Raw genomic sequence first — 27,273 nt, forward strand, 5'->3', positions numbered from 1 at the left:
CATTGGCTTATGTGACTGGATTCTGTAAAGCAAAAGGAGTGCTCCTTTATAAAATACTTTTTTCTCAGCCATTCCCCATCCATCCTCTTTATTTCCCCAGAGAGCTGAAAGTTACTCCTGACATTCAACAGATAGTTCTGGGGCAGGTCCTACATAGGATAATACTGAAGTGAAGGATGAAGAGGTTGTTAGTTCCCATAGTTTTGATGAAAAGCTTTTTGGCTGATCAAACTGGATACTTTATTCATAGCTGATTGATACATCTCCCGTCTGTGTAGCTGAATGTTACACTGCTCATAGAAAAACGTCTGGCATATCTGAAGTGCAGGATTTTAGTAAGAAAGCTCTTTTATCCTATGTGCAGTATATGAACAGGGTTATATTTGCCCACTAAGAAAATTTCCTAACAATAAATAAAAACCACTGGCACCACAAGGAGTCCTGAAAAGGTATGATTAGCCTTGCAAACGTTGAGGCATTCCCACTGTTTGGCAGTCACTGGTGGTGTAGCACAAGAGTCAATACTGGGGCCAGTACTGTTTAATATCCTCATTGATGACCTGGATAATGGGACACAGTGCACTTCAGCGTCTTTTGCAGATGATACAAAACTGGGAGGAGTGGTTGATAGAGCAGATGGTTGTGCTGCCATTCAGAGGGACCTTGACAGCCTGGAGAAATGGGCAGAGAGGAACCTCATGAAGTTCAACAAAGGGAAATGCAAAGTCCTGCACTTGGGGAGGAATAACCCCAGGCACCAGTACAAGATGGGGACTGACTGGCTGGAGAACATCTTTACAGAAAAAGACCTGGGGATCCTGGTGGATGACAAGTTGATCATAGGCCAGCAATGTGTCCTTGTGACAAAGAAGGCCGCTGGTATCCTGGGCTGCATTAGTGCTAGTGAGGCAACACTTGGAGTGTTGTGTCCAGTTCTGGGCTCCCCAGTACAAGAGAGACACAGACATACTGGAGTGAGTCCAGCAAACGGCCATGAAGATGATAAAGGGAATGAAGCATCTCTCATACAAGGAGAGAGCTGGGACTGTTCAGCCTGGAGAAGAGAAGGCTCAGGGAGGATCTTATCAGTGTATATAAATACTTGAAGGGGGAGAGTAAAGAAGACAAGGTCAGTCTCTTCCCAGTGGTGCCCAGTGAAAGGAGAAAAGACAATAGGCACAAATTGAAACATAGGAAATTCCACTTAAATATCGGAATTTATTTTTTTTACTGTAAGGGTGGAACAGGTTGCCCAGAGAGGTTGTGGAGTCTCCATACTTGGAGATACTCAAAATCCAACTGTATATGGCCCTGAGAAACTTCCTTGCTTTGACCAAGGGAGTTGGACTTCATGATTTCCAGAGGCCCCTTTCAACCTCAATGACTCTGTGATTCTCTGATTCCCCAGAACAGTGTATTAGGGTCCACTATGTTTGCAATGACTTAGCATATGCATTAAGACTAACCATCAGGTTGCAGGTAATTTCTGCTTTTTCTTCCATCATACCCTCTAAATTGTCCTTGTATGCATTTAGAGATCCACCTGAATAACCACAATATCCTGCCTGAAACAGGCTGAGAAGAACATAGGTTGCTGAAGGGCAGAATTAGGACAAGTGCTGTAAGTTTTGCCTTTACGGAAATGAAAGGACTCAACATTTACTTAGCATGCTCCCATCAAATTGAGGAGCCAACAAAGAGCTTACTTGTCTTCCAGCCATACGGCACTACAGTCATGCAACTAAATAAAAAGGCCTCAGCTGTCTTTTTTGTATGCCTTGCAAGCACAGCTGGAGTTGCTATAGTTGGTATTATTGTTTGCGAACTGTTGATCTGGCTGAAGTCACAATATAGTCAAAATTCACTTGTCCAGCCATGGATCTCATTAGAGATCATTCTCTAAATCATCTGCTGCTGTTATTGTGACTGTAACAACATCTGCCACAGAAATGGCAGTTGTTCCCTCTGTTAGGCAGCAATATGACTCAGAATAAGAGGCAAACCAGACAGCAAACAAAACCCAGCAAGTCTGCTTTTCCTCAGAGAGGCTCTGGGAAACAGGAGTCCTCTTCTCCCCAGCCACATTTCTCTCACGTAGAGTAAGACCTGGAGGTCTGTCCCTCTTTGCAGTCAGCCTCAGGAAGCACTTACTCTCCTTCCAACTTCCAAACTATTATAGACACTGCAGGCTGTAACTCAACTTCGTTCCTTAATGCTTCCCTGGCACTGGGCAGTTTGGTTTATATGTCGCATCATCAAGTCTTCTTAATATAGAGGTGAAAGTAATTTCAGTCCTTAGTGAAAACTCCTGCCCCACTCTCCCTTCATGCTTGGCTGATCCCAAATCCAAAGTTGTCCCAAACCCTAACCCTGAGCAATATCACATCAAGTTCTGCCCACAGCTTTCAGGCATCTGAGGATACACATGTTCTTCAGTTTCTGCTTCCCAGGACTGGGAAGGATTCAACTTTCCTACTACTTCCAGACTATGGGAAGGAAAATCATTTCAGACAGTCTCCACTTCCCCCTTCCCTGGGAAAATGAGATGGAGCAGGGAAAACCTGCTTCACTGAGAGGAGGCAGGCACTTCTGAACCCCTACTTTTCCCAAGACAACAGCATCAGCTCCAGAGGCACGACAGATTTGCCTGCCAGGAGGCAAATCGACAGCTCTTCACCCCCAGGCAGGAACTGTCCCACACTGCACAGAGCCTCTACAGTTAGGGTGGAAAAAATCGGTATTTATAAACACAATTGCACATTTTGCATATGAAAAATCTCATCTTCTTAAGTACAAATATTGCAGGACCAGTGTGGAAGGTCATTGGAAAAACTAGTCTTTTTTATATATATTAATACTATTTTCTTTAGGAATGAATGTCCAAGAAAGGAGTCAAGGATATTCTATGCCATTTAAATGTCTGCACTCAACTTTGGACGTAGCCTTCAGTGAGGTACTGACAAAAAAACAGCAGTCTCTGTAATAAATATCAAGCAAAAAATATGTTTATGTTTTATACTGGTGATGGTCTCTGAGGGCCAAGGCATGGGGCTAGGAAAACACGGTAGCACTTGGTAAAAAATTTCTATCAGGCTTTTCCTTCTTCTGGCTGCAGGATTTTCTGGAGCAAGGTAGGCTGTATTTCCTTTATCTGTTTTCTTCAGTTATTACCTTGCTTTGTCACAGAGACAACATTAGCCATAGGTAATGCCAAATTTCTATATGTACTTGCAGGTTTGGTTCTAATACTTGAAGACTCTGAAAAATCAGGATAAAAGAGGGAAACAGCCAGATCTTCCTGAGTTCAGATTTTCAATAACCATAGGATTCCGTTTCTCAGCTTCCATTGTGGTCAAAATAAAAACACATTTTAGAAAATTTATAATTTTAGTTCTCACACATAAGGTGGTCATGAGAGCTGGAACTCAACAATATCTGTTTACAGTCAACAAACCAGCTTACATCTCTTCTACTCCAGCTTGAAACTTAGGTCTTTCAAAACTGGCTGAAAAATACAGAAAAAAAAGGGCTTGTCATTTTTGCAAAGTTACACTCATATTCCCTAGGAAATAGGGGAAGTCCAAGACCTTCAGAAACAGCATTATTTCTGTGCTGTAGTTTGTAGCTTTAGTACATATGATTTCTGTTTGACGCAGCCACTCACTTCCATCACCATGCAAACTGCAGAAGTTATCCATTTCAAAAAGTTCTCTAGAAATGTCTTAGGGAAGTGCAAAAGTTTCAGGATATACCTCTACTGGTAATGCAACCATATGTGCACAGCATTGCAAATTGAGTGATTTCTTATGAACTGGCAAAAGATTTTTTTTTAATTACTAGCAATGGATAAGGCATTATATTTACTCTCAAATTAAAACAAACAGGCCTGTGAAATCCTAAGAATGTCTTAAAAATTTTAGTTAAGGTCTCCAAAGCATAAACAACAATGAATTTCTCTCGCATAAAACTCCATGGTTTGAGAGGTCCTTAATCCTTTCCTCCCACRTACAGCTGTAATTCTGCGATACAAGAGTGTGGGCCAAATCTGCCCCATAATCATCATTCTATCAGCTTGATCTTTTAAAGTCATTAGGAGTCACCAAATCCAGATTTCTTACAATAGCTATTGTTGCACAGTAAGTATATGATCTACTATAAGTGATCTAGAAACAAATCCTGTTGATGGCAATCTAAAAATTTTTGCCTGTTTAGTGAAAGAAATTCAGACATTGTCATTGCCAAGTATCTAGCTGGGGTTACAGGTTTGAGTAATTTTTTGCACTAGTGTAGATGCTTAGCATTTCAACACGATATTTGGCTTACTTACTATATTTAGAATCACCAGGCACAGAAATAAATGGGAGTATTCTTAAAATCGTATGTTTGTTTGCTGCAAGATTTCTCTGGCTATATTGTAAACTACATGTGACAGACTTCAGTACCAGTTCTCCTGATCTCCAGTACAAGCACTGACTTACATAACTAAGCAAGGGAGAGCAGGAAAACTTTCCCCACAATCTTCCATCAAATCAGTCAGAAATCCAGACATGTTTTAAATCAGTCAATGACTAGACTCACTTGTTGAACTTAGTAGTGAAGGAAAAAAATCTTCCCATGGTTGTTCCTGTAAATAACAGAAAATGTTACAGTTTTAAGGAGGCCTGTGAGACCACAAGATCAACTAACAGAGGGACAAAACAATCTTGGGGAGAAGGGGACAGAACACGATATTGCCCAAAGCAATTTATAGCGCAGTTTATGTCACAGGGTGTGACAAAAGCTCTATGGTGCTGCACAGAGAATTGGCACTGGAAAAGCTGGAGACTCTTCAACACAAAGGTAGTAGCAAGAAGTCAATGCCACGGGAAGAATACAGGGCTAAGAACCAAGTCTTTTGCTTACATAAATTTTTAGTTATTCCTGTGCAATCTCCAGACTCATTGGTAAATGACCCGCTGTGCTTTTAAAAGGTAGATATTAATGACAGTTGAATGAATAGTACAGGAAATAAACATGACTCTGGCAAGAACACTTTCATGTTTACTTTCTCAGAATAACTGCAACTTCAGACTCCATTAGCAGAAAAGCTTATGTAAAGAGGAATATTTTTTGAAGTCAGCTTCACAAGAAGTTRATTTGGAACTACATGCTTAATTTTAATGCTCAGAATTATATTACCACAGCATCAAGGATCCTAATGAACCAACGATTCAAATCTTGACACAAATTACCTTCGTCCTACATCCTGATGTAAGATAAATATTACTAAGCTACGTTTGGAACGTATGCATGTACACTGCTCATCTAAGACTTGGAAAAAAACATCCAGTTTCTCTGTATAGACTTGTAAGGCTTCTCCTTTAAAACAAACATGCTTCCTTCCGTCCACAATTGGCTACAAGTTCAAAAACTCTATGACATGTTTCTTTAAAACACCTCCAATGTGCCTATAAATCAGACACATGGTCATCTGTCTGCTGCTATTCATACCTGTAGTGAGCAGCGCTTTCAGTGGAGAAAATCAGCTCAACATTCAGTTATCACATGGCATTTCTGTAGTAGCAGAATTTGGGAATTTCCACTGCCTTGTCCTACTTACCTGCTCTCAGCAGTAATTTGTGTACAATACAGTTTCAGTTAGAAATTCTTTTTCTATAAAGTCACTGTGGAAAGGATCACTGACCATTTTTCACAGGGCACCACTAATTTTGTGCTCCCATCTCAGGTTTGACTATTTAAAAATAAACACAAATATTTTTGACATTGCCAGGCATTTGGAAATGTTTGCAAATACAGATAAATATCTGGACAACATCCCTCTGGCTAGAGGGATTTTTTTACCTCTTCTTATTCAGAACACTTGAAGATTTCTGAGGAGTACAGAATATAGCTCATTTATTCTAATTTCACTTCAGATGTTACTAGTTTAATGAATTTACCCAAGTGGAAAACACAGGGGATGATCACAGAAGACACTTCCACTATATACAGATTTTTTGAGAGTCTGAATGTTTGTTAAATACATAGCAGTTTTCGTGTGAAGAGTAGGTGAAAGAGAAATTCAGAACATTCCAGGATATACCAGTGTTAGATAACCATAACTTCATAGATATACACAAGTGAAAAAACACACACACTCCTCTCCAACTGGTTCACTTTGTAGCTCAATTACAGAAATAATTTCTTTACAAATTACAATTCTGGGGTCTTTCTACCACAAAACAAGACATGCCACTTTTGCATTTTTTTTCAAACCATTAATATTAAAATATTCTCTGTTTTGAAAACCTGGCTCATCGATGAGGATTTAATTTACTTTTGATAATTTTTATTCAGTTGGCACAAAACAGAACGCTTAACCAAAGAATGAGAATTTGAAAAAAGGAATTAGGTGTTGTGTGTTTTCTTACAGAAGAGCTGTTGTCACATTTCCTGCATACTTAAGCAAAGAAAAAGCTAATTTTTTCAGATTTGTTTTCTTCCAAGTATGACATGTTTTACAGATATTCAGTTAATGTCAGTCTCAAATGTTGGCAAAAATGTCTTCAGCTGTAAGATCTCAGAGATGGGTTCCTGTCTTTCCTGGTAAAAGTCAAGCCCAGTTAGAAGTTCCACATCTCGAACACGTGCAGCATGAGCCTGAACTCTTTCTTCAACCCATTCGGAAGGCTGCTTATTTTCCTGCCAACCAAAACAGGAGCAATGTTCAAACACCGGTTATTGTCTAACACCACCACCAAACAACAGAGTGCCTTTTATGGCATTGAAAGCCTTTAGTTTGTAAAATGTCTTTCATTTTTTTCCTAGACATCTCTGCAGCCTTGCATTTGGGGATCTCATTCGAGTAGAGTCAAATGGATGTCCCCTCTCCCCATCTAACCTGCCATAGACTCAGCCTCCTGTCAAACCTGCTTCCTGTCAGCTACATTTTACATCAACTGTCTTGAGAGACTGGTAGAATCCAAACATGAAAGTTCTAGCATAATCCTAACACCAAACCCAATTTCTCAGTAAAAAAAATGTATTCAAAGAAAGGACTGTAAGCAATCCGAGGTAAGAGAGAAGCAAAATACTGCTGAAATGGTAGGTATGACTTTTAATGAATTTTTAACTACAAAGTACAGTTGAGTCATAATTTAAACAAACAAGTCAGGATAGTTATAGTTACTGTATAAATTAGTTGCTGTACTCAGGCTAGCCAAACAACAGGCACCTGTCAACCTGAACAAAGTCCTTAGAGCAGCTCAGTCTTTACTGTTGGACAGCAAAAATAATTGCTAGATAGACACAGACCTAACACCCCCTCCCCCCAAAAGTAGAGAAAAAAACCCTGTAGATATCAACACTAATGAATCAAAATGCTACCATTTTGTTATTTTACTACAAAAATTTTTTGCACGCAGATGGTAATTTGCTTTTCTGTTACCAATATCTGCTTCAGATGCAATACAAGTATTTCACTAAATTTAATTTACCACAGGACGCAGTGAACAATATGACGTACAAAGATATTTGAGGTTTGTTGCTAAGTTTTAGAGTTAGCAGACGTTAACTGCTAAAGCATCAAGACTAATTCTTGATTATTTCTAATTATTTCTTTTGTACATTCAGTCAACTCTCAGCTACCTACAAGTTCACTGAGCAGTTGTGGATTATCCATGCCACAAATGCAGACCCAGGTTGCTTCTAAGTAGAGCCAGCTTGCACCTGTCTGGAGCTATGAGTCCAAACAAAGTCGCAAACAAACTAAACACAACTGTATTGCTTCAGGTCTGTTGACTTGAGCCACTTCAAGTCTGTATAGCTACATCTGTGTATGGGAAACTCTGTAATGAAAGAAACCTCCTGCACCCTGGAGCTTGGTGCAGAGACACCCATCTGGCTCAACAATATATGCTAGGCTCAGCTAATTTATTTCCTTTGTGTGCTATAAAAGGTCAGATTTACACTGTTAGTGGAAAGCATACCTTTTACTTAATTAAAGTATGTATTTCTGGTTGTAAACTGTGAATTTCAACTGCAGAACCATCCATCTAAATGCATACTGTCTTATTTCTGACAAGGATGGAACAAAGCATTAGTACCTCTGGCTGAAGGGAGTAACACTCCAAGTTCTCTGATACCCCTAGAGTAATTTTATCCTACAGCCTTCCACACAGCTAACTCATCAACCTGTCAGCTGTGCTGCTCTTCTCAGACCTTCTCTCTGCTCACCTCTTAGGTGACAACATTTCCAAGTCCTCTTACCAAAACCTCATTTCTTCTCTCTTGCTTCCAATCAACTCATTTGTTCTGCTGCCGCTCCTGCATGTTCTGGCTCCCCTAGTCATGCCTTTAGCTCACAGCTCACAGCTATTACAATTCATATGACACCATACACAAGCTCCTCATATACGCTCACTCTCAACTCACTAGGAGCAAATTAATTAAACACCTAGAGACCTAAAGATTCTCCCACTAGGAATCACAGTTCACAAAGCCCACTTGCCCACAGGAGCATGAAATTATACTTACAGCACAGCTTTCAGTGTTGTCAGGTCGATGAGGAAGGATAAAAGACAAAGCATCCAAGGAACCTGAACAGTTCAGTGGAGTAAAAGACGTGTTCTTGCAGCTAGTCAGAACCACAAAGTAATGGGTTGGGATTGGGATTTGTGTATTATTTACATGCCTATAAAACAAAAATTAAATGATTTATTTAGTAATAAAGTATAAAAACACTGATGCCATTGGTATTTCATAGAACACATCTCAGCATGCATCTTTCACTATTATATGACTTCTCTTTATTTTATAATTGAAATAAATATCTGACGGGATAGACAGTCTCACTATCTGTTTCATGAACAGCCAAACAATCATGGATTAGTCCTTTTGCTACAGGTGGTCCCATTGAAATCAACAGTATTACTTATGTGCTCAATACTCTATTTTGGCAAAGCTAAAGATCTCTACATCTAGAAGAGGCAGGATAGAGCATCATAAATGTCCTTCATTACATTAAGAATTTCAACCGTATGAAACTGAATTGAAGAAGAATGAAGAGTTCTGGTTCCTGGTCAACAAGAATTGCCAGAATGATGATTTGTGGCTATGTGCTATAGAAACCAGTTTAGGATATGTGATTCAAAATGTCTTTGCCTCCATTTTATGGCCATTCCATTAGAATGCTCATTTTTGTGTCTAAACTTATGAAGAGTTGAATGCCTCCCAAATTTGCTGTATGTCTTCAATATTTAACCAAACATCATCAGTGAAACCATTATATGACTTAGTATGACTAACCGTGCTGAATAAAACATGCTTGTTCAAAACTGTAGACAACATTATGTGGTTGACTGGGTATTACAGCATTCTGCTTGGAAGGAAGCTCTAGTCTCTCATCCCTTCCACCCTCCTACTTCGTGGCAGAGCTGACTTTACCATTCTCAAACCCTCTTTGACAGATGTGGTGTTAAGTCTAGCCTTGAATACAAATCTCCAGTGACAGCATTTAGCTGTGCAGATTTCCCAGCACTTGTTCTTCTACATGAGTGTTCTTACTGTCAAAAAGCATTTTCCCTATATTTGGAAGTCTAAGTTGTTGTTTGCTCTTATTCTGTTTTGTTCCTCCTGTCCTCATTGAATAATATAAATACTTGGTCCTTATCTTTTATATTTCTCCTTTACATAATTTTGGTTTATGTATGTCTTCCTTTAGTCCTGTTTCTACACACAGATGAATTTTTAAATGTGTTTTGCTATGCTACCAGAGCTCACTAAAATGTATCTAGAACTTGTCAGACTTCCAAGCAATTTGTACCATAGCTATGCAAAGGAATGTTATATGTTACATGCCCAGTTGCATGATTCAGTGAATACATTAAACACAGAAATCTGGCCTTTGACAAAAGAAATCAATTTGAGACAACAGGAAAGAATAACAAATGGGTGAGTGGGCACAGCATGAAAGTGATAAAATTATGATTACACATATCTTCTGCATATTTAGATGCATCATATATTCTTCTAGTATTTGTTTTGTGGAGGCCCAAAAGACTGGGCATAAATCTGGGGAGTAAATTACTGGTATGGTATCACGGTATATGTCTGTGTGTGCGCATGTGTAGACAGATATACATGTAACTGCAAGCTTTTTTCTCTTTACTGGAACTTCTAAACTAGAATTTCTAAAACGTTGTATCTACTTGCAAGAGCATTTGCTTTTGTATGAGTATTACTATGAGTATTCCTTTTTTTATGAATGGCTATTGGATTATAAGGGGAAGAGTCAACTCTCCTTGATACTTTGTTTTTGTTCTTTTTGAATAAAAGTTTGTCTGTGTGGAAATACAGTGCAAAATAATCCAGAGTTTGACCTCTGGCATTTCCATGTACTTACAGCGTAATTTCATGAAGAGTATCAAAATGACCATCATAATTGTAATCGAACACTGGTCCACTGATAACATTTATTCCATTCCTTTCTCTAGCATACTTTTGAAGCAGGACATTATGGAAATAGTCCCATATGTCTGTCATGAAAAGAAAATGTAAGCATAATTATCATAATTTTGAAGCTATTTCACTACTAAAGGCAAAGAGCATATTCCCTTTTTTGTTGTAGATAAATAATAAAAATTTCCAAGCTAAACTGTCTGTAAAATCAACTCTTTGTTACATACCATTTAAATTTCTTTAGAAGGGATGTACTCTTATTCACCACTGAAAGAGGTATGGTAAATGCTACTATACTTTTGTAAACCTCTCTTGCACTACTGGAGATGAGCATTCAATCTGAAACTGAAGCCTACAACTCTAGATCAAAAAAGTCATTCATTTCTGGCCTATTTGCTAGCACTGACAACTGTGCCAACTAGTGCAAACTGAGATGGTGGCTGCCCTGTGAAAGGAATATCTACCACCTGAGAGTTAGTCTAAGCCTACAGAACTCATGTCAAATATCAGTATGCCATTTGATTTATTTCACAGATGTTATCTGAGCAAATACAAATTGTAGGACATAAGCTAGTGAGATTATATGAATATTGGCAATAAACAAATGCCTGGGGGAGTCCCCTATTGATACCCCTTGTTTGTGGTCTAAATAACCTCTGGTAAGTCTTAAATCTCTTGTAGAGTTTTCCTTGGAAAACTGTTTGGATTTTTCATAATGTCTTTCATTTATTTGGAAGATTCAAGCCACTTACATTTTCATCATCTCTGTTTTTTACATGACGAGTTAATGAATAAATGAGGAATGAATGCCATAGAAAGGTAATTACATCGTTGCTTTTCCCTCAGCTTTTTGCTTCAGCAGTTTCTCTTTCTATCCTTTGTCTAAGAAAATGAGTACAGGCTTAACTAAGAGTAGTAACAGAACTACATGTAGTTGCAGAAAAGTTATCCATGATTACTAACAAATGTGAGTGAAGTTGGATGCAAATGGTTAATGTAGCTTACTGCGCTTATATAACAGAAACATCTGTCTGAGAGAAATATTCAGAGATTAACATTCTCTGGTTTGAGTTTCTGTTTGATGAATCAGGCACAGTGTCATGGCATTGTTTACACACTTCATCCTGTCTTCCTGGGAGACCTTAAAAAAGGAAAGACAAAGTGCCATCTTCACTCATCTTGGGCATTTCCTCAATGGCATATTTTTATGAGTTTTGTAGCTAGCATTTCCTGTCAGGACAGTGCAGAGAAGATGAAGAAAAAATGCAAAAGTTCAAACAAGAACTATATACAGAAAAATATGACTTACAGGAGTGTGTTTTAAAATTTCACACATCTCATTTAAAAAACTTTTAAAGATTTTGCACAAGATCTGGATACACTACAGGTCATGTATTAATGTTTTGAGATCATTGTTAAAGCTATATCAAATGTAGAACCATTTCAATAATTACAGAATATATTAATCAAAACCTTGGAACCTACCTCTGAATGCTGTATACATGGGAACTATATTGCTGGTGAGTAAAGCATCATATTGTTCAAGAGCAGATGAGTTGAAATCTATATGCACACACATAAAAGAACAAAGTATACTTTAATGAAATACTACACAAAGACAAATCTGATTCTTATGTCACTGTAAATTGCAGGTATATCTGATTCAGTTTCACATTTCTTAACATTTAAATTTCCTGTTAGTCTGTGGAAGATAAAACCTAAATATACATGAAGCCATTTACAAAGACACATTTATGTCTACATTATATTGGGCTGAATGGAAGGCTTCTTTCATAACTCTGGCAGATACAAACAGGCATAAACAACAAATTTTCTCACATGTAGCATCTCAGAGAAGAATTTTATTTTATTTGTTTATGGGCTAGGCTAGAAATGAACTATCAGATCATTAGGTCACTGTATTTATCACCTATTACCATTTCAAGGCTATTCAACTTTAATGAAATTTTTTTTCTTTTGATTCCTTTTGTGCCAGGACTATCTAACTGCTATCCATTCCAACTTAATTTGATATTTGAGCATGGGCATATGATCCTATGGCAAACCTAACATCTCCAAACCTGTATGTACAATCTGTTCAATACAATACTATCAAATCTGACATAAGGAAATAAATATCCTTATAGAGGAAGAGGGACAGCCTTTACCTCTAACTCTTTACATCTTTCCAATCAGTTTTCCTTAAATTCAAGTTGTTCCATTTTTTAAAGAAAAAACTAAATGTTCTAAACTGAAAATATTTAAATACAAGTAGCAGCAGTCCTGCTTTTGGTCAGTCTACGAACACTGGAAACCTTTTTCTGCCCAACATGCTGATCCCAAGAAGTTTGTTTTGGTGTTTGGGTATATGTTTAAACATAAACCCACATCCAGCTGATTAAGACTTTCTAAGCTCTGGCTATAAAAAGAACCATACTCACTGGGAGGATAGAGGAAACCACGAGTGAAGTTCAGCCCTTCTGGGTAGTCGGAACAATTTTGGCTCTGAGCAACAGGGATTCTAACATCAGCCCGCAGACAGTCTGAAACAGTGGGAGGAAGCGAAGATGTGTTTTCCTGTGAAAAGGGGAAAAAAAGGCATTACACCCACGGCTGTGGCTAACTTAATACCCTGTATGGTTTTAACTTTCTAGAATGGCCTTCACTGAATCTTTTCCTATTTTCATAATGAATCAGGTCAACGCAAGTAATGGACACTGATGTTTTCTGCCTAGTGTTTTTCCTTTACGTCTGTTTTTAGGTAATTCAGGGAAATCCCTATGTAGCATGTAAAATTGTAGTTGCAAAAGTAAGGCCTTAGGCCAGAAACAGGTGACAAATTTAGCTCATTCATCCCTTCACGTTTCTGGAAACAAACTTGATTTCACATCGTCTTGCCAATAAAGCATCTGAGAATGCTCTCTCAATAATATGAGTCTGCGCCTCTGAAGAGTTAAAGTTAAATAAATTCATAGCAAATTCAGTACATTTTACTGGCTAGTTTCATTAACTTCAGTAGAGCTATGTTAACATGCACACCAGCTAAGATCTGGCCAAAAATGATTCTGATCAGTACAATTGTTTCTATCAATCTCATATTTTATGATTTCATTAACTAGAACATCAGAATGTGCTTTTTTGTGGTTAGCTGCATTTGTTTTTCACACTCATTTATATGTTATTTATTTTCCTTTTGGTAAGACTGGAACATATGTTCTGATTTTTATCTTTATAAACAGTAGTTAAACATCTAAACTGAAATTTAGCACATTGTCTATTTTAATTGGTTAAAGCCAAGCAGAAAAAACATGTAACATTCTCTTTGTTTCTCTTTGTACTCTTTGATTTATTTTCTTTACTTACTTTTATAAGAGTTTCTGTATATGCCCATATTATGCTCAAGTTATATATTAATGGAATTAATATTAGTACTTTCAAAAACACTCCCACACATTTAGGTTGCTCATAGCTGTTTCCATTGGACATCACAGGAGAAGAATTGAGAATTGATAATTCATAATGAACCTATGAACTCACATAATTATGAGGAAGCAACCATTCAGAACAGTTCAGCTTGCTTTTTCTAGAATCTACAAGCAAGTCAACAGTATCAAAAGCTGCTAATAGTGGAGCATGGCTATTTCTATGTTCACCTTTTAGTACAATGAGATCAACAGTTAATGCAACCCAAGAATGCAAGCCATACTGCTAATGGTCCATATACTAACACACTCTCTCTGGTACAACCTAGTCATTTCTTTTCCTCAAAACAGAGGAATAAGCTATTTTTAAACAGATAGTCTGTCAAAAAGGATAGAAGAAAGATTCCCAAAAAAGCTGTTGAAAATGGTGATTTATTAAGAAATGAGACTTTGACACTGAAAACCACTATGTTTCAAGACTTTAGAATCAGAAAACAAATTTCATCACCAGTTTGACATCTTTAGCCCTTTGGCTCCCTGTCTTTCAGGTTACAGAACCATAATGGCTTCTGAAGAAGACAGTTAACAACTGTAAAAAATGGCATTGCCTACCACATCATGCATTACGTTTTCTGATGCAGATTTTTTTTTTTAATAGCTAGTAATTAATGTCAAGAAATATGAGTTATTTGCATTACATGACAGACTTGAAGCAGCTGCTGTGGTCTGTCATGTCAACTTCAGCCACTTCCAGGAATCTTTTTCGGGTAATCAAGAAGAAAAAATACTGAACCACAAAAAAACAAAATTCCCACAACTCCAATGCACTGAGGCTTAGTTCCAAAAATCTCAGTGATTTAGACAAGTCTCATTGCTGGTTTTGTCCCATTGCAGTACAGAATAGACTACTTAGAATGAGTTTCAAAAGCTAATTTAATTTACATTTTTATACTAAAGTTAAAAATTCTTACATATAATTTTCTTTAACCATAAAAATGCTCCAAATTCATATACAGAAGAATTGTTGAAAGCTTAGAAAGGCAAATGAAACTGCAGTTCTAGTGTACAAAGTGAATTCACAAACTATTATATATAGCAGAGCAGTTTTAAATTCCACAAGTGTCTGCAGGCAGGTGCAGTGATTAGCTTTTTGCAAGAAAACCTGCCTTCCTCCCTGGCAGATGAGGAAAATAAATATCCTTCAATCTTAGATTTTCCTTTGAATCAGAATACTAAGTAACTGAAACTCTATGTGACATGATTTAATTAAGGCCTGAAACTATATCCAATRAAAAATGATAGGTTATTCGTAATATCCCTAATTATGATATCACATGCAGATGCAATAATCTTGCATTGTCTGGATCAGCCAGCCCAGTTTTAAAATGTTTGCAAATCACACAAAGCCAGCAAAACTCAGGCCTGCATCGCCTGTTTTACTGTTTGAGCCCTTCTCTATAGCGGGTAGATACTCGCTTATCAAGAAATATCTCACCTTAGAAGCTGTGCAGTCATTGCACAGGCTTTATCCACAACAGGAGCAACCTAGGATGCGTTAACAATTTTGCAGAAATTCCAGGCTTCCGTCATTCCCATGTATTGTACACAAAGCTTACAAAGACAGTGGCTGTAGCCCTCTGTCCTTCCACTGTTGTCATAACTTATGAAGCTTTCTCTCTTGAATACTATACATTGTAACTGAAAAAAACCCCATGATTTCAGTTTACTATATAAGAACACAAGCTAGTGAGTGAACTGACTCTTATAACCCTTCATTGTTGTGCCCCTGAGGGTATCACAGAGGAAGTATATTATTTCCTATCTTTTCTATAGGAAACACATCAATGTAGCACAGTCTGCTGTGAACTATACAAGATTTCACTGTCTTAATAATTCACTGCTTCCCCATACTGTGGCATTAACCACTATGAGCAATTCTCACAAATAGGTAATAGGGTTGACTTAGATGTAATATTGGGCAAGAATTTTCCCCTACGCTTCTTTTCCAACTGAGAATTTGGTTTTCAACATATGAGAATGTCTGTGAAAAGTTATTTGCTTTCTTTGAGCTTTTTTCCTGCTATTTCTGAAATATTAAATAAAAATTTTAAAAAGCAGTTTTAGAATCTTTTTAAAGCAAAATCAGAAAAATTCTGTCCACAATTAACTGCTTTTCTTTAGGATAATGCACTTTCACAGTAAGCTATGAGATCAGATCTTCAAATATGATGAAGTAAAAATAATCTTTGTTGAAACAGATATTTGTTTTACTGGACTTTACACTTTGTTAGGGTTGGATTCTGATCCTTTATGTAGATTATGAGAAAATCAGTAGAAAGTATAGAGTGAAACTTTCTAATATACTAACATTCTAACAGCAAATATTTTGATTAGAATAATTTCTCCATATTTGTACTGACATAATAAGAAATCATATGGACATGAATAACACACTTCTCTTTAGATAGAAAAAACAATGTAGAAGGTATTTTCCTAGGGAAATTTAAGAAAAATGGTCAAATTATAGGCAGAAGCAAGTTTGTGAATGTCCACTAGTTTACTGACCCTGGGAATCTGTACAATTTATTCCGGAGATTCACATACCCTTGAACTCTCTGAGCTTCTTCCAGCTATAATTATATCATTCTGAAATTATATAATATAATAGAGAGAAAATAAACAACATACAGAAACATGCATTAGTACAAACTGTCTTGAAGGGCTGCACATATTTGGAAGGTTTGTTAATGGGAAAAAAAATAATGATATTTACAGGAAAACTTACAAGCTTCTGTTTTTGGAAATCATAGCCTGATTTTCCTCAGGAATTCACAGGCAAGTTGGAGCACTATCTTGACAGCTTACCAATTTACAAAACAGCCTTAACAGAACCAGCTTAATAGGAGCTCTGTTTTTTTATATCTTTTGTATCCCTAACAGATGGCCTTTTTCTCTTTTTAAAAACTATTTTAGAATATTTGAATTTTAAAAGATATCAAAGATACTTTTTCCTTTTCAGAAAAAAAGACCTGAGTCACATGACACCCACTAATTCATACCCAGAATTCCCAATGAATGAACCACATGTTCAATCCATTATATTACATGTTTAAGAATGGTATGGGTAGCTGATAACCTACGTGCTTATTCACAGTGTATGCAGTCCACAGTGGCATCCAGATGTTGTAACTGTATCCACTCACATACTGATGATGGGAAAGGAGGCAGTAGGTGTTTTCCTTCTGAAGAACTCTGGGTCTCCCATATGGCAAATTATAGGAGTTTGTCTTCTTTACTAGAATTTAAACAATAATTTTTGATTCTCTCTTCTATAACATTTTTGATGGCACAAACGTTTAAGCAAGGAGAGGAAAAAGATAAAGTAAAATGTAAATAAAAGCATGAATAAATATGAATAGAACTGACACTAAACATGAACGTGTATTTATTTAAGGTTTTTGCTTCTGAGTGGAATAAAAATGTAGAAAAAAACTTCCATGTTATTTTTAATGTGCAGAGATCAATATAGTATGACATCAGACATGCAAATTCCCATTTCTTTGAAATTTCATTCCAATATAATTCTTTTGAACTTATCTTGTCAGTGGATTGAGAATTAAGTCTTAGTTGGCTAGTTGGCATTATAATGCTTCCTAAAACTACCAAAAATGCCACAAAAAACACACAGAAATATTTATGGGAGTTTGTGACTAGAGAAAGGCAAACTTATGCTTGCCAGGTGGGGAACAACAGGTGTGGCACAGTCCAGAAGTGCTCAGGCTTTGATCCAAAGTTCACTGAAACCGGTACATTTCTTTTCAAGATTTTAATGAGATTTGGATCCCGTTCCTGTGCAGAAATTTTGTTATAAAGGCATCCATTAGCATCTTTTAAAGAGATGCAAAGAAGCAAGATAAAAATAATGCTTCTCATTCGACTCTCCTACATCACTTTAAATTGTAATTCCCACTGAAACCAATAACATAGAACCTAAAACAAGCATAGATTGAAAACTATTGCTGTCCCATTCACCTCTACCACTTACTTTCTTCTGTGGTGAGATTTAACCTCTTGTTTATTTCTGAAACGTTTGATATCTGTAAAATATTAGAGAACCATTTAGCAGGAATCTCCAGTTTAGAAAAATCAAAGAAAAGAGAAAACACTTGACAAAGATGGTTAAAAGATCTGAGAAGACCCTACTTACTTCACTGCATGTGCATCCTAATTCACCTGAAGGAGTCAGACTGACAACTGGACATGAAGAAGGAGATGACTCTTCTTTTGCATGTAAAGGATTGTAAAAAGGTTTTTTCAAAAGGTGATTTAAGCTGCCATGTGTTCCATTGTTTGGTGCTGGTGTAATACGCAGCAGATCTATTGAAACATTTGAAAATTTTTAAAACAGTTTGTAAAGCTACTTTAAGACTAAAATGGCATTTTTAAAAGGCATTATCTTTCTATTTCTATGCATTTATTCTAAATAGAAAAAGTAGCTTATTCAATTATCTAAACTATTATGGTAGATACCAACAACATGCAATTTTCGAGGTATGAAAGTTCACTGGTATTTTCCACTGCATCAAGATTTGGTAATCTATGCATTTGAGTAATGTTAATCCAGCTTTATACAGTGCTGTAGCATAAAGAAGACTGGGTGATTTTATGCAGAATACAGCTGGATTGCAGGAAATGAACGTATCATATTATGAAGCATACTAGCATATTGCATTTTTGCGCAATGCTTTAACTCATATTTCCTGAGGCACTTATTTCCAGGTTGCTCAGTGCTACGACTGCAACAGTGCAGATCAAGTTCTGAGCAGCAGTTTTAACTCTCTACAAGGTTCTTGTCCTAAAATGATCCCACAGGCAYCATTCCAACAGCAAGCCCATGTGGCAGGAACACTTTCCTCTGTGATTCTTCAGCAGACTCCTTCTGCAATCAGAAACAACCTTGAAAGCAGAGCAATTTCTGGTAGTTAATCTTTGAACACCATACAGAAAGCTAGACTGCAGCATGATTTCACATGAGGCACTTTGTGTAAGAAGCTTAGCTTCTGCATGAATTTACTAAAGTTTTAGTTACTCTTCTTTTAGCTCTCACAACACTAGTGTTTGAAAACACTATTGCTTTATCATCTCAGGTACTGGATTGTCTCTACTCACCACACATAAGGTTGTAAACCTCTATGTTTTCAAAGGGGTCCACTTCTGTTTTCTCTTTAAAGCCTGGGCCATATCCTAAGAATATAGCCTAGATTGTAATAATAAAAAAGTTGTTATCTAAAGGAAGTCAAATTCAAAAACAAATGAGTGGGATTTTAAGGAGCCAGGGACCAAAATACAACTTTTCACAGTCATCGAAGTTAAAATACAGGATTGCTCTGGTAAAGAAGGCAAATTTTGTTCATTACATATAATCTGAAGAAGAGTGCAAAACACAAATTCATTTCTCAGGTTACTTTCAACTATATAATGAATCTGGGTTGTTTTCTTTAGTATTTCTGTGCGCACTTATGGAAATCATTGTTTGCTATGTTTCAGATTCATACCTTTTATGTTTTCATTGCAATGGTTGGTAACAGTAATACCATTTCAACAAATACCAAATTATGACACTCACAGATCCTGTTTAAAGGCTAATATTGACCCAGGCATATAAGTTTGTTTCTGTTTTTAAAGTGTAAGTTTCATCTTCAAAAGTCTTTAGGTAGCATAGGAGCCTATAGCCATGGCTACTGCTGCCATGGCTACAGCAGGGATTAAAGAGCTGGGAAGACATATCCCAAGTTTAGCAGAGACTTGAGTCAGTACCACCAATGGTACAACGTAGTGCTGGGTGGCCCTTGCTTGTGTCTGAAAGCAATACAGCAGAACACTGATACTACTTACAGGCTCGAACTAGTTTCTACTACTTTATAAGCCTCCTGAGCTGCCTGCTATAAGTTACAGGAACCATGACTAAACAGGAAAATGATCTGTTCTAACATAATACTCTTATGTCTTCATAATAGGAAAGAAATTTTAATATATTTTAAAAAACATCATTAAGACATATTACTCTTTTATAAAGAATTAATTTTCCTTAGTCATTGTGTCACCAGGAAAAGGTTAGCTATGATTAATATTTCCATGATTTAACAAGAATTTTTGCTTGTTTTTGCCATATAAACATTCAGGAATGTTCTGATCAATATATTGGCATATGGTTATAATATAGATGTGAAGATCCAGCCGAAGTTGGTTCTTGTAAGTAAAACATGCCAGGTACAGAATACAGGACTATTAGTGGCATGCTTGAGCTCATTTAAAGGTTCACATCACAGAATGTAGACAAAACACCATCTTAAAAACTCAGGACCTCAAAACATTTTCACTGTAACCAGAAGTGAAAGTGAGAGGAAACTGCAATACAGGTTACTCTAACAACTTTTTTACCCTGATGATAAGACCAAGGCTGGTAAGTTAAGCAGAGAAGAGGAGCTTTAGATAAGCATCTTTAGATAAGGCCTTTGGATGCTCAATTGAACTTCCAGAGCCTACAGAGATTTTTCAGTCATTACTCCAGCAGAAGAATGAAAGAATGAAAACAATTAATATTCCATATCTAAACACAGTATGCTTGATTTACTGTAGTCTGTCTGGCTCCACAGACTTAAGGTGAGCCAAGACAAGTTTCAGTACTGCATTCCACAGAAGCAGGGTATGTACACATTGATGAAAAGCAATTTGAATAGAAGGACCCAGTATGCAATCATGGTTTAGATACTTGAATGACACACAAGAAAAAAGTACACTGCAAAAATTATCATGTATTCTATATTCTAGTGGTTCATCCAGCACATAATGATTTTTTACATGAGAAGACACAAGAGTTGAGTAGAAATATCTTACCTGCATACTTTTAAATTCATTGTCATAGCCATGGTTACCCCCATCACAAAATGTGTATCCTTTGTCTCTAAGAAGAAAGCATCATGTGTTGTAAATAAAAATGGCACAATTAGAACTAGTTAATAATTGTCATCCTGAATCACTGGACTCTGGATAATGTCTTAAGAAGAGAGTAACATAATATTGTACTACTTTTTGCTCATCCGGTGTTGATTTTTATGAAGATCTCTCTCTCTCTCCCCCTTAAGTAACAGAAATTGTTATGGAGAGAAATAAAATATATCCTAGGTAGCTAAAGAGTGCACAGTGAATCAATGTTTTGGAAATTAATTGAAGAAACGGCTATTTTTGAACTGAGGCCCATCAAGAAGTTTCAAAACAGTGTTATCTGATGAGGAAGAATTATATTTTTAGTTATATTCTGTAATATTTGCATTTTAATATAAAACTTACAATGGGAGAACCCAGCTGTAAGCCTCTTTGGAACAATTTAATTAAGACTGCAAGGGATTTTGCCTTACAAGTGTGCAATTTCATCACAGATATTAAAGGGTGAGTGGGGGGGTATAAAATTAATAACATGCCAGAATATTTAGACTTATAATGACTAACAGTTGCCAATTTACCCATTACTGAGATACCTGGAAAGATAAAGAGACAGTCATCCAATATCAATTCAATGCAAAGTTGTCAGCGCATATATCCTATTTTCAGAGCGGCAAGAACATTTAAGCACAGTTGAGAGAGTGCGAATATGAGATTTTTTAAGTGGGCATTTCTTTTTGTATGTCCAGGACAATTATTTGGTTGCCTCAAAACAAATGATCAAGTCATATCCTAATCAAGCATTTTCTACAATTTGAATGCTCTTGAAATTCCAAGTCACCTCCTGTTTTTGCTACTGTAGCCCAGTGATACAGTGTTGAAAGTAACAGGCTACAGGCTTAGTACCAAGTTTTCAAAGCCTCAGAACAAATGTTTGTCTGAATTCTCCTGACCTGCTCAGAGCTTTGTTTTTACTTTTTTAGCTATAACAGCAGTTTCAATAATGTCTAGGTGGTTATGTTTAATTTTATTTTTGCTTATCTTTGCATGGCACAACCATAGTTTTTATATAGATAGCAGTAACAAATACTTATTCTGTGTAGAATGAGATATTTACAACTTCAACATAATGATGTAGTGTGGAGAAATACATGGGCAGATGCCTTGAAAAGTGGGTACTGAGGATGCAGTGCAGAGTAGTACAGGCATGGGATAACAACGGACCAGGCACAGGCTGGACCTGGAGACCCCAAGGCTAGAAATAACTCACCTATGTCAATTAAAGAAATGCAGACCTGGAGCTGAGCAAAACCAGATTTAGGTGTAACAAAGAGAAGGAAGAGCAAGTATCTAACATATGTAAAATGTACCATATATAATAAATTCAGATGTAATGAGAACTTGCAGGCTAATGAAAAGTGAGCGAGGTGTAGAAGAGTAAGCATATAAAGCAAGCATATAAAAATGACCCCAATAGGATCACAGACTGAGAAGAGATACTGACATCATATTCCTCCTAGCAAAGGACACATGATGCTGATGACTTGCTGTATCTGCACACACACCAGACTGAAGCCATCAGTCTTAGGACCCAGAGAGGTAGTGGAAGGGTGAGCATAACACCAGGAAAAGGGCTAGATACTAAGAAAAGTGTGTAACAATTTAAACGGTATTATTTTTGAGACTTATAGTTGTATTCATTTCTTTATTTCCTTTTTCTCTCTTTTTCTGGAAAAAATAGATCTGGACTACTAATGATTCTTTCATTAGACTGTTAATATTTGATTCGTATTAATAACAAATTCTTGGCTTTATGTATAAGGTGTGTTTCCTTTTTATTTATAATAAGTCTTAAGCAAAAACAAAATAAGGCATTTGTGATGGAAATGAAAAAGATGAGGAAAGGATGGAAAAGATAAGAAAACAGTCCCAAAGATGATGTTACCTCACAGCGAGCCACTGTCGATCCACCAAAAGATGTACTTTGTCAATACGAATGTTGTTAGCATAATGGAACCGTTTTGGCAAGTTAGGTGTCAGATAAGGTTTGAAGTGCTGGGGGGATCTTTTGCACTGTGCAACAGGAAAGAGTCCAGTCATGAGCTTTGTTCAGCATTAAAAATAAACCCATCATAAACCCACCATTCAATACTAACATAAACATCTCAGTGACAAGAATGTAAGCACAAAACACATTATTCATGGATAGTTTCTCCTACAACTAGCTGATCTCATTTTTGGCCCAAGAGGCAATGGAAGGAAAAGTGGGGTTTTTTTTGGAACTGTTTGAAAATATACTGCTATAATACACATAGTAAGTGCACCAATATTGTGGTAAAAGTATTGCTCAGGCTGGAAGACTTTTAGTAGCAAGGTAATACTAATGTCACTGGCTTCTGATATATCAGTTTACACTCTACAAGAGAAAGTTCCCTGGAAGCTTATGATTTTCTGCGATCTTCTATTACTTTACCAGTCAATAAATAAAGCAAAACTTATCTGTTTCTATGCTTATCAAGAGTCATTTTGAAACCCCTTTGAAGTTATAAGCAGCTAAACCTCTAACCTGGAAGCACTAAATGTTCAGTCTCTGGAATGCTTTCTTATAAATGTATAAGCATAAGAAAGAGGTCACCAGATATGGTGATCTCACTTCACAAATGGGACCCTGATAATTTCTTCTTCACTTTGTCAGCAGTTCCTTAAAAAACAGCAAATAACTTGAAATGCACCATAGAAATAAATGGTAGCACAATTGTAAAAACCTGAAGATCTTTCAATTGTTCTTACTGGAAGATGCTGAGTATAAAGAATCTAGAAAATCTGGATTTCTGGAACATAAGCAGATACTAGCTTGCTTACATCTGATACAATGATTTAACACAACAATGAACAATGGTGCAGTTATTTGTAAGTGTGGGAAGGGTAGCAAAACAGAGGGAGAAAATGTGGGAGAATCAGAGATGATGTACTGATTTAAGGGACTTCAGGACTGTTCTAATTTGCTCCCAGGAATTTATTTCTCAGCAGTGACCCAGCCATGTCCTTTTTCTTGAAGCCAGATTCCCTCTGTTAGGTCAGGGAGGAACTGAGGTTACACCAGGTTCCCATATCAAAAGGCTGTCTCACTAAGGTCCTTTGCAACAGTGAAAAATCTGTGGTAAAGCCTGTACGTGTCCATCCAATCAGTTTGGTATGTTCTAGAGCCTGCACGGGCCTCCTAAAACCGTCTTGTACTCCTGCATCAAGTACTCCAGAAAACACTTAAAAAGAAAACAAAGTAGAAAACCAGTAGAGGCTGGGGTCAACCAGCTGGAGAGCAGCTTGGCAGAGAAGGGCCATGCAGTCCTGGTAGAAAACAAGATGAACATGAGCCAGCAATAAGCCCTCAKGGCAAAGAAGGCCAACGGTATCTCCGGCTGCATTAGGCAGAGAGTGCTACCAGGTCAAGGGAGGCGATCCTTCCCCTCTACTCAGCACTAATGAGGCCACATCTGGAGTGCTGGGTCCAATTCTGGACTCCTCAGTACAAGAAAGACTTGTATTTACTGGAGCAATTCCAGTGAAGGGCTACAAAGATGATTAAGGAACTGGAGCATCTATCATATGAGGAGAGGCTGAGAGAGCTGGGCCTGTTTAGCCTGGAGAAGAGAAAGCTCAGCGGGATCTTATCTATGTTTATAAATATCTGAAGGGGGGGAATAAAGAGGATGGAGCCACACTGTTCTCAGTGGTGCCCAGTGACAGGACAAGCAGCAACAAGCACAAACTGAAACACAGGAAATTCCACTTGAACAAGTTGCTCCAAGAGGCTGTAGAGTTTCCATTCTTGGAGATACTCAAAAGCTGTCTGGATACAATCCTGGGCAACCTGTTCTAGCTGACCCTGCTTGAGCAAGGGATTGGACCAGATGATCTCCAGAGGTCCCTTCCAACCCAAACTATTCTGTGATTCTGTGATTCTACCCGTAACATAGCACAGTCTAGGATTTTAGTTGCAAGAATGAACATGTATGCCCTTGCACCGTAAATGTCCAGTGTCCAGCTATTAGCTAAAGGCCTTAGCTTAAACTAACACATTAAAAGTGGATGCAAAAGTATTAGCAGGCATGCTATGAATGAGATTGACACTGAGAGCCTAATCACATAACCGTATCTGCTGATGGCCATCAGGAGCTATTCCAACAGACAGCAAGCATCATGGCAATGTTTCAGAGGTGTTGTTCCTGTTCAGGAATACAGCAGTGGGACATTATGGGGCATCTAAAACACTGAGGGAAGAGCTTCTAGGAAGCTGGTTAAGCTAGAGAAATGGACCTGTTTTACCACACAAGCAGTACACGAGACTATAGCATGTTTGGAATCTGATCTGACATCTTCACCTCTGAGTGCTAGAGTTGTATACTCTGTACATTAACATGTGAAATGAGAATAAGTGTGCTTGGGTAGTCATAAAAGAAACACAAGGGAACCCAGGAACAGGAAAAATAGGATCCAGCGGGTTTGCTAGCCCAGGATATGAGGTCATCCCACAAAGCATAGTCTAATTAAAGGAAAAAAATAGATGACACTATCCTGTAATATGAATGTATGTCTATTGATTCTAGCAATTAATATACAGCACACAACTCCCTTCTCCACCCAAAGCCCTCCTTCTAACAACTTGAAGGAGAGAAAATACACAATCTCCAACTATTCAGGAACAGAAAGGAAAGAGAGAGTCTCTAGATACCAGGCTATTCCTATACAGCAGAGCTGTCATACCACTTCTTTAACTATTTGCAGTTGCAGTTTCACTGGGGCTGAAGAGATGCAAAATGCGCTATTTCCCTCATGCTAATGCTCCTTGGTACGATGTGTTCCGATGCATACAATGGGGTAGAAAACATAACACTGAAAAATCTTTCCTCTATTCCCAATTGTTGATATCCTGCACCTGTGTCTGCTTTGGATTATATGATTGTGGTGAATAAATGATGTGTTCTTAAGTATTCAGAATCAAGAATAATTTAACCAGGAATGTGCACTGCTCTTTAGATTTTACGTGACAAAAAGCTACATGTAATATTGTACAACAGAGTTGTTCAACAGATTACGGGAAGACCTCTAGTGGTGATTTATTAGAAATATACTCAGCTAAGACAGCCTAGAATTCTTCCAAGTTGTGAATATTCATTCTAAAAATATTAGAACATCTGTCTACTGCTTGGACTAGGACTAGTCACAGAATGGAAAATGAACTGGCAATAAATGAAAGAAGGGGAAACTATGACAATAAATGGAGACTAATCTATTTAAACTTTTAACTCACTGTAAATTATAAATGTAAAGAAATACAAACAGTCAAGCTTCCTATAGGTATGTTAGTTTGACCACCATGTTCATCCCACATATAATAAGACAGATTTTAAACATTATAAAGGTAGTGAATTATCTATCTTAAAAAGTATAAAGAAAAATAGCACTGATGGACTGTGTGTGCCTCTTACCACCTTTCAGTAAAAAAAGTAGGCTTGGTCTCCCTTTGCTTTGCACCTACTGCAGAGCTCAGCTGTGACAGAGTGTACCCACAAAGCACAATGGTGTACACAGGAGACACAGCCAAGCTTGGACCTGCTCTGAGGTGGTTCATCCACACTGTATGGTCATGGCCCAAGCAGAACTATCAGTATGGGCCGAGAAGTAATGCAGGTGTATTAATACCTGAAAGTACTGCAAGTACCCAAGCTCMATCTAATAAAAGATCCTGAAAACAGCCATACTGCATCATGCCAAAGGTCCATCTTGCCCAGCACTCTGTTTCCAATAGTAGCCAGGATCAGAAACTTAGGGAAAGTGTAAAAGAACAAGTCAAGTACTGAATGAGCCTTCTTTCTTGTACCCAGTTTCCTGTAGGCTTCAGGGATTCCCTAAGTCAGAGGTTTCATATGGACCATGTTTAATAGCCCTTACAGACCTGTCCTTCACTAATTTGTCTAACACCCTCCGTTCCTATTTATGCTTCCAGCCTCTGTGACACCCTGTGGCAACGTGCTCGATAATGTCATTATCTGCTGTGTGGAAAAGTTGCTTTAAACCAGCCTGCATGCAGTGCTTGTGGTCCAGAGCTAACAGGGTCTCTATTATCTAAAGCATTTCTGGGTCACATTCTGTTGTATAATGAAGATATGCCCTACTTTCTCTGCCTGAAGAAAGCCACTTCTTCCCTTTCAACGTGAAGTACAGGAAACTCCTTTGCTCTGAATAGAGATCTGCCATGCCAAACCTATGTGCAACACCTTAGAGCAACTTCCAGAACTGCCTCCTATGGCACACTGGAATCAATACACCATTGAAACTGGCCCCGTAGTTTCAGTTTTTCACAAAATTTTTTTGATCTTGATCTTTTTTGGGGGGGGATCTTTTGATGGTCTTTTTGATCTTTTTTGGTCACTTTTTGATCATATGACTATTAAGAGAAACTATGAAGAAA

General features: G+C 37.4%; 1 protein-coding gene across 1 annotated transcript in view; it reads right to left on the reverse strand.

The window, feature by feature from the left end:
• Positions 1 to 6,240: 6,240 nt before the first annotated feature.
• The window catches only part of ENPP3 (ectonucleotide pyrophosphatase/phosphodiesterase 3), a gene marked incomplete at its 5' end in the record, with an annotated part of 28,984 nt that continues 7,951 nt past the window's right edge, over positions 6,241 to 27,273 (reverse strand). The window contains 11 exons of the mRNA XM_026072811.1: positions 6,241 to 6,681; positions 8,515 to 8,671; positions 10,382 to 10,514; positions 11,923 to 12,000; positions 12,879 to 13,014; positions 17,000 to 17,154; positions 17,905 to 17,956; positions 18,067 to 18,236; positions 19,029 to 19,116; positions 20,757 to 20,823; positions 22,747 to 22,874. Coding sequence (XP_025928596.1) covers positions 6,508 to 6,681; positions 8,515 to 8,671; positions 10,382 to 10,514; positions 11,923 to 12,000; positions 12,879 to 13,014; positions 17,000 to 17,154; positions 17,905 to 17,956; positions 18,067 to 18,236; positions 19,029 to 19,116; positions 20,757 to 20,823; positions 22,747 to 22,874 — 1,338 coding nt within the window. The remainder of the gene's footprint in view (positions 6,682 to 8,514; positions 8,672 to 10,381; positions 10,515 to 11,922; positions 12,001 to 12,878; positions 13,015 to 16,999; positions 17,155 to 17,904; positions 17,957 to 18,066; positions 18,237 to 19,028; positions 19,117 to 20,756; positions 20,824 to 22,746; positions 22,875 to 27,273) is intronic.

The sequence above is a fragment of the Apteryx rowi genome, unplaced genomic scaffold, assembly GCF_003343035.1.
Source record: "Apteryx rowi isolate R43461 unplaced genomic scaffold, aptRow1 scaffold_351, whole genome shotgun sequence".
NCBI classification, from domain to species: Eukaryota; Metazoa; Chordata; class Aves; order Apterygiformes; family Apterygidae; genus Apteryx; species Apteryx rowi.